The 14153-nt window shown below is 41.0% G+C and overlaps 1 protein-coding gene across 1 annotated transcript in view; it reads left to right on the top strand.

Annotated features, from left to right (window-relative positions):
* Positions 1-962: 962 nt before the first annotated feature.
* Positions 963-14153, top strand: part of kcnh4b (potassium voltage-gated channel, subfamily H (eag-related), member 4b) — a 36120-nt gene continuing 22929 nt past the window's right edge. Inside the window, 4 exon segments of the mRNA XM_034119308.1 lie at positions 963-1186; positions 10133-10366; positions 12669-12800; positions 13418-13548. Coding sequence (XP_033975199.1) covers positions 1111-1186; positions 10133-10366; positions 12669-12800; positions 13418-13548 — 573 coding nt within the window. The 5' untranslated portion in view covers positions 963-1110.

The raw sequence follows: 14153 nt of genomic DNA, 5'->3' as shown, positions 1-14153 counted from the left end.
TCTAAGATTGATATAATTGGCTTCACTCCTCGTGCAGTTCTGTCACTTAGCAAAGTGTATATGCAGGTAATAGAATGAACCTGAATATATCCTTTCACACACACACACACACACACACACACACACACACACACACACACACACACACACACACCACCATTCCCCTCGAGTCGGACAAGACGAATCAACACAATAGCGCACCGTCAAAGTGAACACAATAGCCTGCACTGAGCGACATGCAGGTAATCCATCTTTCCTTCATTTGCAGACATGCACACAAAAGCCATGTGCTGATAGTAGCACCTTGGGGTGTAATGGTGCTGTCAGCTGCTCCGAAAGCATCCTCCCTCCTTCTCTCCTTTCCCTCCCCTCCCTCAACTTGCTTTCACTCCTTCTCTCCCTCTCTCCTCTCTCTCTATCCCCCCCCACCACAGATGAAAACAGGTCCCCACAGAGGATGCCATCATCTCATTGGCTGGGATATTACAGGAGTGGATGGTAGCCAGAGAAAGAGAGAGAGAGAGAGAGAGAGAGAAAGCTCAAGAAGATGCAACTACTGTGGCACAGCATCCAGACGGCACTGAATTGAGGGGTGTCAGAGGTGTAGGAGCACATGTTCTGTCATTTTTGTCTTGCAGATTTGTTCCCCCCTCCTTAAAGGAAGAAGCTGTGGACTTAAAGGAAAACTTCCACCATGTTCCTGCAGGAATGAGCCCTTGGTTCTTGAAAGCTGCCGACAAGCAACAGCTGTGATCTGAAGCTCTCTGGATGTCAGCGTCACCTGGACTTGATCTCTCTTTGCTGACTGAGCAGCTGCTGGTGATTGCTACTGTTCATTTCTAGGCTGCACACACCTGGACCCTCTGTGTTGTTGGAGTGAGCTATTTTAGTCCTCCCAGACTGCACTGTTGTCTTTGGGAGAGGCATCACTTGGAGGATGGTGCGGGTGGGGGGGTCGCTTTTACTGTAAATGTGTGTCCCTGCAACAAGTGCCGAACTGTCACCCTCAAAGTGTCCTGCACCTGCTGAGAGCCCCTGGAAGCCCCCTGCCGTGCCTCTGGGATGGTGTGACCGCCAGCCAGCTTTTGGCCGTCCCACGTCTGGGTCAAGATGCCAGTGATGAAGGGCCTCCTGGCCCCTCAGAACACCTTTCTGGACACCATCGCCACCCGCTTCGATGGCACCCGTGAGTACAAGAAGTGCAAAGTGCATTGAGTTCAGAATCAGGATCAACAGAATTAGGTGCAAATTATGGATATTGCAAATGAGAAACATATTAAGAAGAAACAAATGCAGGGAAGAGTACACAGTAACATGTGTAATGTAAACATAACAGTACAATGTATATACAATTATAAAATGTACAATGTGACTTATTGCAAGGTGTTCACTATATCCTTAAAGAAGAAAAGTAAATTGTTGTTTTGGCACTTTCAAAATTGGAGCTTTCTGGTTGCAAAGTGGTTTAAGTTGCTTCCCATGTAACTTCCACTTCCCTGGTAGGAGTGTGGTGTGCAACCTACCATGTCATATTTCAGTTTACTGTATTTCTTGACCACATTAACTATATTTGGAATAAAAAAATCTGAAAGAAGCAGGAGAGCCACAGGCAGATGAGACTGAATCTTGAGAGTGTGTATGAGTGTGTGCTCTCGGATCGGTCCCTGGGCCCTGTATCTAAACACCAACGCATCAGCACTGCCTGACTAAAGCCCCGTCTGCAGGCAGTGGCAGTGCGATGTGGAGAAAAGTTTGTTGCGACTTTTACAGTCAGACACAGCAGCCGAAAATTGACCTTCAGAAATCATGTTGTCCTTTCACATTTGTTTCACACAGTGAGCTCCAGACTAAGCCGCTGCAGCCATTAGGCAGCCAGTCAAGTCGAGCCTGACTCGTGTGTCTTGTTTTGTACCTTGTACCACCTCAGGGGAGGTTGTGGCTCGTTGTAAACAAATACCGTGGGGATTTCTGTGTTTTGTTGTCGATTGAGCTTGAAAGAACGGCTGGTTGCAGACTCAAGGAGATAAACACAGTGAAATGGGGGACATTACTGTGTAATTGATGTGGGTGTGCAATTACAGCTTTGACTTGTGAGGCATTCTAATGAGGCGTTAGAGGATTTCTCAGGGGCTTAAAACATGATAAGGAACATTGTCTGTAGTTTGAAAAATAGATGAAGAGGTTTGTGTGTTTTAGATGTAGAGATCACGACAAAGTTCAGCCGTAGGATAACGGGTCGCGATCCCATGGTGCATCTGTCCTGCTGAGGGGTTCTTGAGCTAAACATGGACTCCCTGCCGAGTCCTCAGGGCTGCTCTCTGGGTGGATGTCTCCCCTGACCTCCCAGTGGAAGGGGAGGAAAACCCTTCTAATGTACTACATCACCAAACAACAGAAGCCGTTCAGCTCTAAATAGGGCTTCAACTCATTTCCTTTTTGATGCATTTGCCACTTTTCTTTGTAAATGAATAGATGAATTACTTTAAAATGTGAGTAAATTGTAAAAATGTTCATCTCAAAAGTATACATTGTTTTCATCCAAAAATCCTTTGTTATTCAAAAGAAAATTCAAGATATTCTTGAACATGTTATAAACAGATAATTTATACATTTATTACATTACATACCCCACATTTTAGAGGCTGAAAAGAGCATTTGTTTTAAAAATGAAATGCGCAAAACAACAACATAAATTATTTAAATAGTCCAGGACTCTTTTTCTGTCAATCAACTTATCGACCGGTTGCTTTAGTCTCTGAATAAGTCGTAATATTAGCTCATATATGCCCGTAAAAACAAGAGAAACCTCATTGATCTGCCAAGTTCTCTTCTGTTGGTCTATGTTTATTCATTATTGATACTTAAGTCTAGGAACATGAAGGGCCACAGGGCCATTTCTCTCTTACATAGTGGTATTTATTAAGTCCTCAACTTCAACAGTCCTGCAGCTCTATTGTAACTCTGGACAGATGAGCCCACATTCACCATGTGAGGATGGCAAATCAACAAACTATTTCATATCTTCATACTGCATGGCAACTACTTTATATCTGCTCTACGACGTCAGTTTTTGTTAGTGTTTATTCTCTCCCCTGCTTGCTTGTGTATAAATAACCAGTTAATGGCCGAGATGAAAGTGTGTTTGTAGCAGCAGGATACACCTCCTTGCAACTACATGCCAGTTGTTGCCACTTCCAAGCCATTCACAAAGCCCACCATAAGGCTGTGGCTCCGAAAGTAGGGGCAGAGTGCCAACGTCTCAAAATAGCTTCTTCCTGTTGCCGGGGCGACACGGTCCCGCCACTTGACATGGATGATGCTTGAACACTTTGGTCTTTGAAAAAAGAGTGTCCGCTAAAGAGAAAACACTTGAATTGGTTCCTAATCAAGGACTTTTAGAATCCAGCTGCTCTTTTGTTTAAGGAAGGCGCTTCTTAAACAAATGGCATTGTGGGTCGTGCAGCTGCGATCACTTTTCTGGGTCACCTCAGACAGCCTAATTCAGAATAAGGTGGTTTTCCTCCTTGACTTTGAACAAACTCTGGCTCTATATACAGACATACACTTTTATTAGAGACAGTATTTGTGTTTTGCTTCCTTTCCCTTTGCGATCACATCACAATGACTTTTTTTTAAAACTCATCATACAAAAATATATTCCAAGAATCATTTTTTTGTCATAAAAGATGACTGTAGGAACTTAATACTTTGTCTAATTTCTTAGTTTTAAACTGAAACGCCTCCAGATGCATATTTAAAGTGCAAAACCACAAAAGTAAAGCTGTATCAAGAATTAAGTTAACCATATTCAAACTAAATAATAAATATAGTGACATATTCATCCTGTTTGTTTGTTGAGAGATAAACCATCTCTGAGCACAATTACAACATTAAGATGTATCTGCATACAAAAACAAACAATTTTCAGCTTAAAAATAAAATATAAATAAATAAAATAAGTCAAACTTGATGCTTCTGCACACATTTTCAGCAATTTTATGCAACATTTGCAATTAATAGTATACATTATTCCCGTTAACAGATGTTCCTGTCCATCATTCATTTTGACAAACACATACAAAAAAGATCTGCAGTGTTAAATATTCAAAATAGGCTTGAGTTAAATCACATCTTTGGCATTTCACTTAAAAACAATGAAAAGAGGGGTTTAAATAATTAAAACATAATGCCGATATCACATTGAACCAATGTTTTTACATTAAATAGTTAAAATAAATAAAGTAGCTTAGAGATATGTAACATGATGCCTGTCTCATATATTTTGTCACATAGTCAAAAACATTTTTTATCATCAGCTAAACAAAAAAAAACTGCTGACTTAGCAGCCATTCACTTTATGTAATGTGTCATTCTTACATCGCCCTTGCCTAGACTGCTCTCTCTAATAAATATATAATGTACTTCAAACAATTGTGTATGTAAACATCATCATCCCATTATCATTTATTTAGCTGTCCATATAATTACTCATATTGTGTCTCCATGCCAAACGAGACCACCCTTTGCCTTTATGAAAACTGCTCTGTATGACAAATGATAGAGCATTTTGCTTTTAATAGCCCTCCTAGCCATTATCTATCATTCAGCTTATATTTCAAATGTTAATGCCATCAGAGGTTTGCAGTTTCTTAACCTTAAACAGATTGAGAAAAACAACTGGTGTGTAGCACAGACTTCCCCACACTACAGGGCAAATGTCAGAACAGGTTAAGTCAGTAACCTTTGTCTCGTGGCAAAGTCAGCGTTCCTGTTCCCCAAAGATCTGCAGCTTTGCATTATAATGCTGATTCTATATGATGTCTCCATATGTTTGCGATTGTATATTGATCCCTGAAGGGGAATTAACCGAGGTCAAGGGTCAGGGTCACTTCACAGAGCGGCACCTCCGCCTTCTGCAGGCTGATGTTTGTTGTCACGCAAGCGAAAAGAACTCGACCTTTGAGTTTCCTTCTTGCCCCGCCAATGTCGTAGGTGTGTGACAGCACACACGTCAGTCTTTTGCACTCATTCCCACCGCTCTCAGCTCCTGTACATGACCTCCCCGGCGGCGGTTTCCCGTTGACAGCAGCGCTCGTCATGTGGGGCGACCTAACCACAGGGCAGCTGCAGGCAGAGATAAGAACGGGGTTTATTTCCCGCCTGAACACTTTTCAGATATAAGGCGATGGGTGGAAGAACTTAAGAGGGCATGTGTTAGAGTCAGATTGAACCTTAATGTTAATGTTACCCCGCTAATGAGTTGGTGGCAATACCAGAAAACTGCTACATATGTAGTGAAAAGCTGAAGCTTCTTGTATTTAGTTTGCCAGGTGACGAGTTAATCCCAATATTTTGTTACATTTTCTACGTTTCTACTACATTATCAGAGATGAAGAGCCTCCTAAATATGGTTAAGAAGGGGCCTGCTACCCAAATAATGAGATTAAGTACACATCTATATTTATGGTTCCCCACCAATCCAAATACAAGTAGGTTGTGTCCTCTAACATATGTTCTTAGCTGTACTACATGTGTTGTGCATTAAACTAAACGTGAGTTATAACTTAACTAAGCTCAACTGACGTCCGTTATTTATGTTGTTTTACGCTACATTACCTAACATTATGTGACATTATGTAAATGAAAGTGACGTTTATTAAAACGGCAAGCCTTTCATAAAGTTGCTGGTGAAAGTTCCCCCACAATTCAACTGATAACAGCCGTTTAATGGGCTGATAAAATAACTGAAAGAAAGCAAAGCACTGTCAAGGATGATTTAAACCATAATGAAATGATATACTCTACTGACATGACTTGATAACAATTAAAAAGTCATATTTCTCCAAACAATGTAACAACAATACGATAACAAAATGTGTGTTTACTTGCATGCAACAGCAAAAGTATGTTGCTGGCATTGTCAAAGTCTGTAAATGGAGTTCATTCAGTTATCACTTATGGGTTGTTTGGTTACGGCCTCCTCCCAAATATATGTATTTGAGTAAGATCTAAATCTGCTCCTTACGTGGGACCTCCGCCTCCATCGGTGTGTGAATGTAGGTGTGAGTTGGTGTGAGTCTTTGTAATGCATTTTGCACCGTTCCCAGAATAAAAGCGCCACATGCTTGCAGTCCTTATAGCTTTTTTTAGGATTCAACAGCACTTTGGTTTGGAACAAGCTTTTAATAAAACTTGATGCTGTTGAAAAATACTCTTATTAATATCTAATTTCCAAATAAACCTCAAGTGATTGATGCATTTGATCAGACCTCTCTACCCAACCAGTTCTCTCCTGCAAGGCCACCTTTCTTTGCACTCTCACCCATCCTCTCTAATAAGTAATTACATGCTGCTGGTTGCTAATGATCTGGTAAGGCAGTGGCCGGGCTTCATTTGTCTTTAAAACACTGAGGAAATTGTGCAACATGAACACGATGCAGGCGACTTGCAGTCAGCAGTAGCATGTAGCGTCATCATGTCAGATTACAGTTGCAGCGAGTCAGCACAGATGTGTAATTAAGGGAGCTGGCACAGCGGAGCGGCCACTCAAAGCAATATCCCTGAGAGGATTACAGCCTAAGAATTGAGGCATTGTCAAAATCTCACACACACACACACACACACACACACACACACACACACACACACACACACACACACACACACACACACAGAAACTGTTTATTAAGTGGCGTTCAGTGCTTGCTTACTAAGTTACCACAGGAGAAATAAGTATGTGTTTGTTTTCTTGAGCGAGCTTTTTCTTTTCAAAGACCTCATCCAATTTTAAGGATATAAACTGACGCACTCACACGCATCAATTTCTTGAAGGAACAGTACTTTCTGCAAATTATTTTTCCTTCTGAGGGTTAGATTTTGTTACTACCGTCATATTTGTACAGCAAATATGTAGCTGGAGCTGACAGCCTGTTAGCTTGAAAGCAGCTAGCCGGGCTGTGTTTAAAGGTTACACAATCTGTCTTCGAGCAGTTCCAAAAGCTCCTCACCTTTTGATAAGATACACTGTTTAATGCATCCAAAAATCAAAGCTTAAAAACAACAATATGCTGTTTACAAGGCACGACTTGCCACATTTGTTTCTTGGAATCAGTGACTTCATGCACCCCCTGAAACTATAATTGGTCTGGTAATCAAATGAGTTATGATGTGTCTTTGAGTGAGCTTTTAGTGGAGCCATGCTAGCTGTTTCCAGTCTGTATGCTGACTGTAGTCTGTAGCTTCACATTACCATGCCAACATGAATGTTATTTCTCTTCTTGTCTAACATTTGGCAAGACAGCAAATACATTTTGAGCTATTTCTTTCATTGTATTTAACACAAACTACAAACCAATCCACCTTGATTCAAATGATTTTGAAGAAAGCCTGAGTTCGCTAAATTGAATGGAGCAGATCAACAACATTTATAACTTCAATGACTAATCTTATCCGCAGTGTGAAGCAGCACAGTTTCAATTTCTCGAAGCGCAGCATAAAAGTGTTTTTCCCGCTGGCGCTCGTTGGTTTTAATACATCCTTACAAAGTGATGTATGACTATACCCTGGCCCTTGACCTATTTTACGGACCGATTTAGGGATCCTAAGTAAAGATGAACCTATTCTTAGGTAAACATTACATAAACCACAGATGAATGCGGTTGCTCTCTAAACACCTGCTGGCTCTCTCAGATGGGGTGTTAGAAAGAGGACATATTGTATTAGGATATGCTAAAACATGGTGTTTAGCCACTGTTATAGGATCATTTGTTTAGGCGTTGATACATAGACACAGAGAAGCTGAGCAATTCGTCTTCGGAGTTTTGAATTTGCATGCACACACAACTATAAGAGTAAAAAAAACAACAACTATTAATCGCTTTACATGAACCCCAGGATCCGCAGCGCACAGGGAACAGAAACATATCAGTTTCTCCATGTTGAAGTCTGGGGAACAGCAACTGTAGCAAGGCACAGAATAGACGTAAAGACCCCTCTGCCTGTTGATGGATCCAACTAATGCCTGTCTCTTTCTATAATTCCACACTGACAGTTTAGTTGCTGCTCACTGCACACCCAAGAAAGGTTGTCACCGCTCAGAAAATACATCCCCTATAGACTGCTTTCGGCTCAGCCTGGCCAATTAAAGTGCTAGATTGCGGAAAGCGCTGTAGCAGCCGCTTAACACCGCTCCTTCTTAGCCTCGCTCTCTGTGGAATCGGGAGAATTTAGACTACAAGTGCGCTGCCTTTCTGCTTTGCGTACAGGAAAATAGCGAGGTTGATGTTTTCAGTTAAGCAGTACAAAGATGTCAGATACTATGGAGCAAAGTGTAATGTCTCTGTGCTGACTTTTGCAAATAATTAGCTAAATATTATGCACTCATATTTCCTTGAATACATCAATAACCCTGATCCGTAGATATGTACGTGTTAGGGGAGGGCGTTAATCCACTTGGTATCCAGTTCAATCCAAGAGCTCTCTGTACCCCAGGAGAGATACGTGTTAATGTGTTTTATATACAGTATAGTCATATTAGGATTACAAGTGTGTCACACAAGGGACTCTGTAGATACAGTCTGAACAGCTCCTGAGAAGAAAAGTTGAACACCTAAACTAAAAAGGGTGAATATTTGTCTTAATTGTCCACAATCTGTCACCAAAAGCAATGGCATAAGTGCACACTTTACCAAACTAAGAAAAACTAACAATGATGTAGATGCTCTTGGCTTACTAGTGTTCAGCTGCTATTGTGTCTGCTCCATTAATCGCTAATCCCTTGAAAATAATTTCCTTCATTATTTTAATAACGTTTTTGGCACCAGTTTGCTAAGCTGTATTCCCTTTGGAAGTGTATATCACTTTCTTCCACTTGTAGCTCGAGCATCTCTTCTAACAAAGAGGCAACACTGCAGCAAGAAGCTGCTTCAGCTCGTTAAGGTCACATGCACCCAGCAAGCGAGGGAAAGTGTGAAGTCAAACTATACCTGTCACCAGGATTCACATATTTCTATATAGGAGCAAACAAACGCACCGCAGCCGGGAGTCACTGTGGCAGAGCAGGAGCAGGAACACAGCCGTACTGCTGCTGGAGAACTGTCCATGGTGCTGAAGCTCAGTGAGGAACAGTGAAGAAGCAGAGCGTAGAGTCCTTGGTGCTGAATGAACAGCACAGGTGGAGTGCAATATTCACATCATGTGATCCACCTAATGGGAAACCCTGCACATCAGATGTAATATTCCACCATTTTAATTTGACATTTAGATATGTGGATCTGCTGGGTATCCGTCAGGTCATTGAGTCACATTGCAACACTCCATCTAATATCCCTACCTTCAGACGCACAGGTGAAGAAGCATACAACAAGAACAAGGGTGCAATATTCCAGTGCTTTATTGGGTTTATAATTAGGTTCAATCCATCACAGGACCCGGATAAAGATTTCATATGAAGCCATTTTAATAACTCATGTGAAGTCAATTAGCTTGAAATATATGTTTTTGTGTAATTATTTCAATGTCATTCATAGACAACAATAATGAATTCTGAAGGGAATTGCACATAATTGCATGATAAGCAGTTTCTGTTGTTGTAACAGACATTTGTACATCGAGAGAAGATACTCCCTCTAGGGGGGAACTTTGGGATTTTAGTCTCTGCTGATGCAGATTTCTATTTTTTATCAAATAACTTCACGTTCCTCTATTATACAACCATTTTTTCTGGTTCCTATATGTTCCCATCAGCAAATCAAGTACGCCTAACGCTGACCTTTGTGCTCTTTTTAAACTCCAGTCAGCTGTTTTTTTATTTCTGCTGCCCAGCACAGCACTCCCTTCAACCCTCGACATCAGTAAACCTGAAATCACATGATGACAGCTCTGGGGAATGAATTTAGCCCGACACTGAGTCCACACCAAAGTCTGATTCATGTTTACTTTGAACTGCTTGAACTAGTGTTGAACTAAACCTGGAACCCTTTGACAAAAGTTCAAAGACCTTAAAAGACTTTGATAATAGTTCAACAAACTTCAGACGGAAGCAAGTTGCTTATCTGCTAAAGATTAGAGAAAGAAAAAGTGTCTCACCTTGGCCTCGAACTTCTTCTAACACCTTTTCATTTCCTTCTAACAGACAGTAATTTCCTGTTGGGTAACGCCCAGGGTCACCGCGGCTACCCCATCGTTTACTGCTCGGACGGCTTCTGTGAACTGACGGGCTTCACTAGAACTGAGGTGATGCAGAAGAACTGCAGCTGCCGCTTCCTGTACGGCATGGACACCTGCGAGCACGTGGCCCAGCAGATGGAGAAGGCTCTGGAGGGCCGAGAGGAGTACCAGGCCGAGGTCCACTTCTACAAGAAAAATGGTGGGTGCACGGCAAAGAAGATAGGGAGGAGAGAGCCCTAAATGTGTTGGCATAATCTTCATTTTCTTCAAAGATTGTTTGGCAATTAACATTCCTGTCATCTTGTGTTAAGTTGATTTGAACTGGATTCTGCTCTGTTTGATTCTGCTGTAGCAGTTAATTGTGTGATTTCTTTTGTATTCATCTCTATGGAGAGCACATTTATTTTTAGATTTAACATTTTGGTTTTATTATGATTCCCCACAGGGATCCTGACTTTGCAATAAAGCATGTCAGCACTGGAATACTTTTTGCAGTTGGTGCTCATTAGTATTAAAATAAAACCATAAGGTCAAGTGAAAATCTGCAGTCCGCTTTTCTTATCCCTTCACATGAGTGCAAAAGGTCTGAAGGACTGAACTTGTGTGCCGGAACAAAAATCTTAAAGTCAGTCTTGAATACATTATTCATTATTAACATATTTGTATTGATCTAATTTGTTTATGCAAGAACTGTCCTAGATTCAAACATATGGCATCATATAAGATACTAAAAGGTGAGATAATAATACAAAATAAAGTAAATACAAATCTAAAACTGATTAACAGTTGAAACTTTGCTCCAAGTACACATCAAAAAAATACAGTCACATACAGTATAGGATTGAGCATGGGACACATTCATGAAAATAATATATGTTATATATTTCATTCACCATAGCACACACTTCCAATGCATCCTTAATATCAGCATTTTGGGCAAATCGTGACGATTTAGGACATTTACAAGTGCCTAAACTTGTTTTTAAATCTTCTACACATTTGTCAATAGAGAGGCACACTTCCAGCAGATCTCAATCCAGTACCTCGCCCCAGTCATCGTTTTGTAGTGTAGCAAATACAAGGTACTGTACATACTGTATATGTGATTGTTTACCACTGTAGTTTAAATCCATGTCTTCTTAATCCTTCTGACAACCTGTATCAGACTCAAAATACAGTGTCATGCATTTAAAAAGAACATACAACACAGTTTAATCCTCTGATCGGCACACGGGATTCTCTTTCCAGACCTGCAGCCTCGAAGTGTGAGAACCGCTAATTATGCTGATGGATTACCAAATCTGCTCTGTAGTTGAAAATAGCTTTTTCTCTTCTTCTTCTTCTTCTTCTTCTTCTTCTTCTTCTTCTTCTTCTTCTTCTTCTTCTTCTTCTTCTTCTTCTTCTTCTTCTTCTTCTTCTTCTTCTTTTCTTCTTCTCTTTCTTCTTCTTCTTCTTTTTCTTCTTTCTTCTTCTTTTCTTCTTCTTCTTCTTCTTCTTCTTCTTCTTCTTCTCTTCTTCTTCTATTCTTCTTCCACAGTACACTAATGCAGTTACAGTAAGGCAAGTGACAGTATAACTAATGAGGGAAAGAAACAATCATTTATTATATGCCCAAATAAAAAACATAATGCAGTTAAGACACAACACCATTTCCATTGTCATGCATTTCATTTTCTTCAGTACTGTATTACAAATCCTTACCTGTGAAATAACCAGTAACTAAAGCTGTCATTACAAAGCATTATATGTCCCTCTGTGGAGAGTAGAAGTAGAAAATGGCCGTTAAAAGAAGATACTTGAGTAAAAGTAAAAGTACCTCAAATGTGTACAATACTTTAGTGAATGTACTTTTAGCGCCTAACACACAAAAATAGCTTTTCTCATGTTGTACAGTGTTACACCCACAGACTTGAGCCAAGACACGACATAACTATTTGCTTCCTTGGCCCCGCACGCACGCACGCACGCACGCACGCACGCACGCACGCACGCACGCACGCACGCACGCACGCACGCACGCACGCACGCACGCACGCACGCACGCACGCACGCACGCACGCACGCACGCACGCACGCACGCACGCACGCACGCACACACACACACACACACACACACACACACACACTGGGGACAAGAGATGCGAAACATCTGTTTGGTGGCAGAGCAGCGATTCTGCAGAGTAGCTAATGAGCGTTCTGGGTTACGACGAGGTCTTGCATCTATGGCGCTCCTTCCCTGCCTGACTTGTTAAAACCAACCCTGTGACTTGCTCTTTCTCTCTTGTGCACACTCCTCCGGAACGTGATCCATATCTAATTGGAGGTATATTTTTAGAAAGGCTATGGCTATACTTGACAAATATGGTGAGAGCTGGCATGATGACATGGGATATCACAGTGCTTGGAGCCATCACTGAAGTCATTAAGAGATCTATAACATTACACTGCATGTTGACGATTTGCCTTCATTCAATACATTGAGATTTCTGATTTTGTTCCAGGTGTGGCCTTCTGGTGTCTGCTTGACATCGTGCCCATAAAGAACGAAAAGGGCGAAATGGTTCTCTTCCTCTTCTCATTCAAGGACATCACCGACACCTATGGAAGGGCCCACCACAACAGCAAGAAGGAAGGTAGGCTACAGGGTTTCTTACCAAAAGAAAAGTATTTGCTTACTTGGAGCATGATTTACGAGCAGGTCATCCTCTGGTTCCCAGCTTTCTGTTTCTACCTGTGCTCTTGTTCATCACTGTCACATTCTGCCCAGCAGTTTGTGGTTGTGTTGGAATCCGTTCACTGAACTCAGACAATGTTTTCGCAATGGGAGTTTGATTCGGGCGGCGATCTACTCGAGTGGAACCTGGACACAGTCTGTTGCAAAAATCAAGCAGTATGCTGGGGGAAATCATTGTGAGAAAATGCAATCAAAAGGAAAGGAAAGTCAAGCACCTACTAGTTGGAGGTGTTTTTGTGTCTTACTTGGGGAACTGCAACAGGGAGGAATATTCAGCATCAAAAAAAGACATTTAATTACTTTATGTTGATGAATATTCCTCAGGTGTTATTTGTCTTACTTACTTAAAAATTGAACTATATCAATTCAATTAAAAATAAGAAACAAAGAAAGATATTTAAAAAAGATAATAAGCAAAAGGTGTCAGTCAGAGGAGAGACATTGGGGAGGGTTTAAAACATATTCAAATAGAATCATTAATTTGAGCTTGCGCTGATCTGAGCAACTTTGTGACAGTTTCAGAGGACAAGAGGAGGAGGAAGAGCAGCTCTCACTTCAGGGAGGCCAGGAAGCGTGGACGCACCATGCTGTACCATCTGACCAGCCACTTCTGCAGGGGAAGAAAAAGGGATGTCAACCTTGGGGGTGTAAGTACTTTTACTACTCTCAAATACTGCTGATTGGCTGCGACGGTATATTTGTGTGACACATGCTCTCTGGGATACCATGAAATGCACAACCCTAAATCTTGAAGTAAAATTAAAAATGTTAATATTTAAGAGATGAGATATAGGAAGGAAATATAAAATGTCTTGATCCAGATTCCCAGAAAGTGGCTTTTCTCTGGGAAATACCTTGAATGGGTTTATTATATTAAGTATTCAGAATGATTAATCTAGCTTTTGATGCATTTATAAGCATGGAAGCTGCTCTTTGGTGACCTTAAGATGGACAAACAGTCAGGTCACAGTTGCATTTGTGGTTGCTGAGAGGCACACAAATTTGTCAGTGAAGGTGCGGGGTTATTGGCTGGATAAATCATCATCATCATCATCATCATTTTGGGGGAATTTCAACGCCTCAAATTAGGAGCTCCATGATGAATGTCATATTGTCACCACCATGTTCCATTAAATTACATTTGCTGTTATGTCAAAAGGAGGCCGCTGTATCTTTACATTATATATGTATTCAAGTTGTTTTTTAAGGATACAATGGACTCTTTCCTTATAGCTTTCAATCATATTCAGAG

This window comes from Trematomus bernacchii, unplaced genomic scaffold (assembly GCF_902827165.1).
Source record: "Trematomus bernacchii unplaced genomic scaffold, fTreBer1.1, whole genome shotgun sequence".
NCBI lineage: Eukaryota > Metazoa > Chordata > Actinopteri > Perciformes > Nototheniidae > Trematomus > Trematomus bernacchii.
Note: the sequence above shows the minus strand (reverse complement) of the source record. Positions and strands in the feature narration are given on the sequence as shown.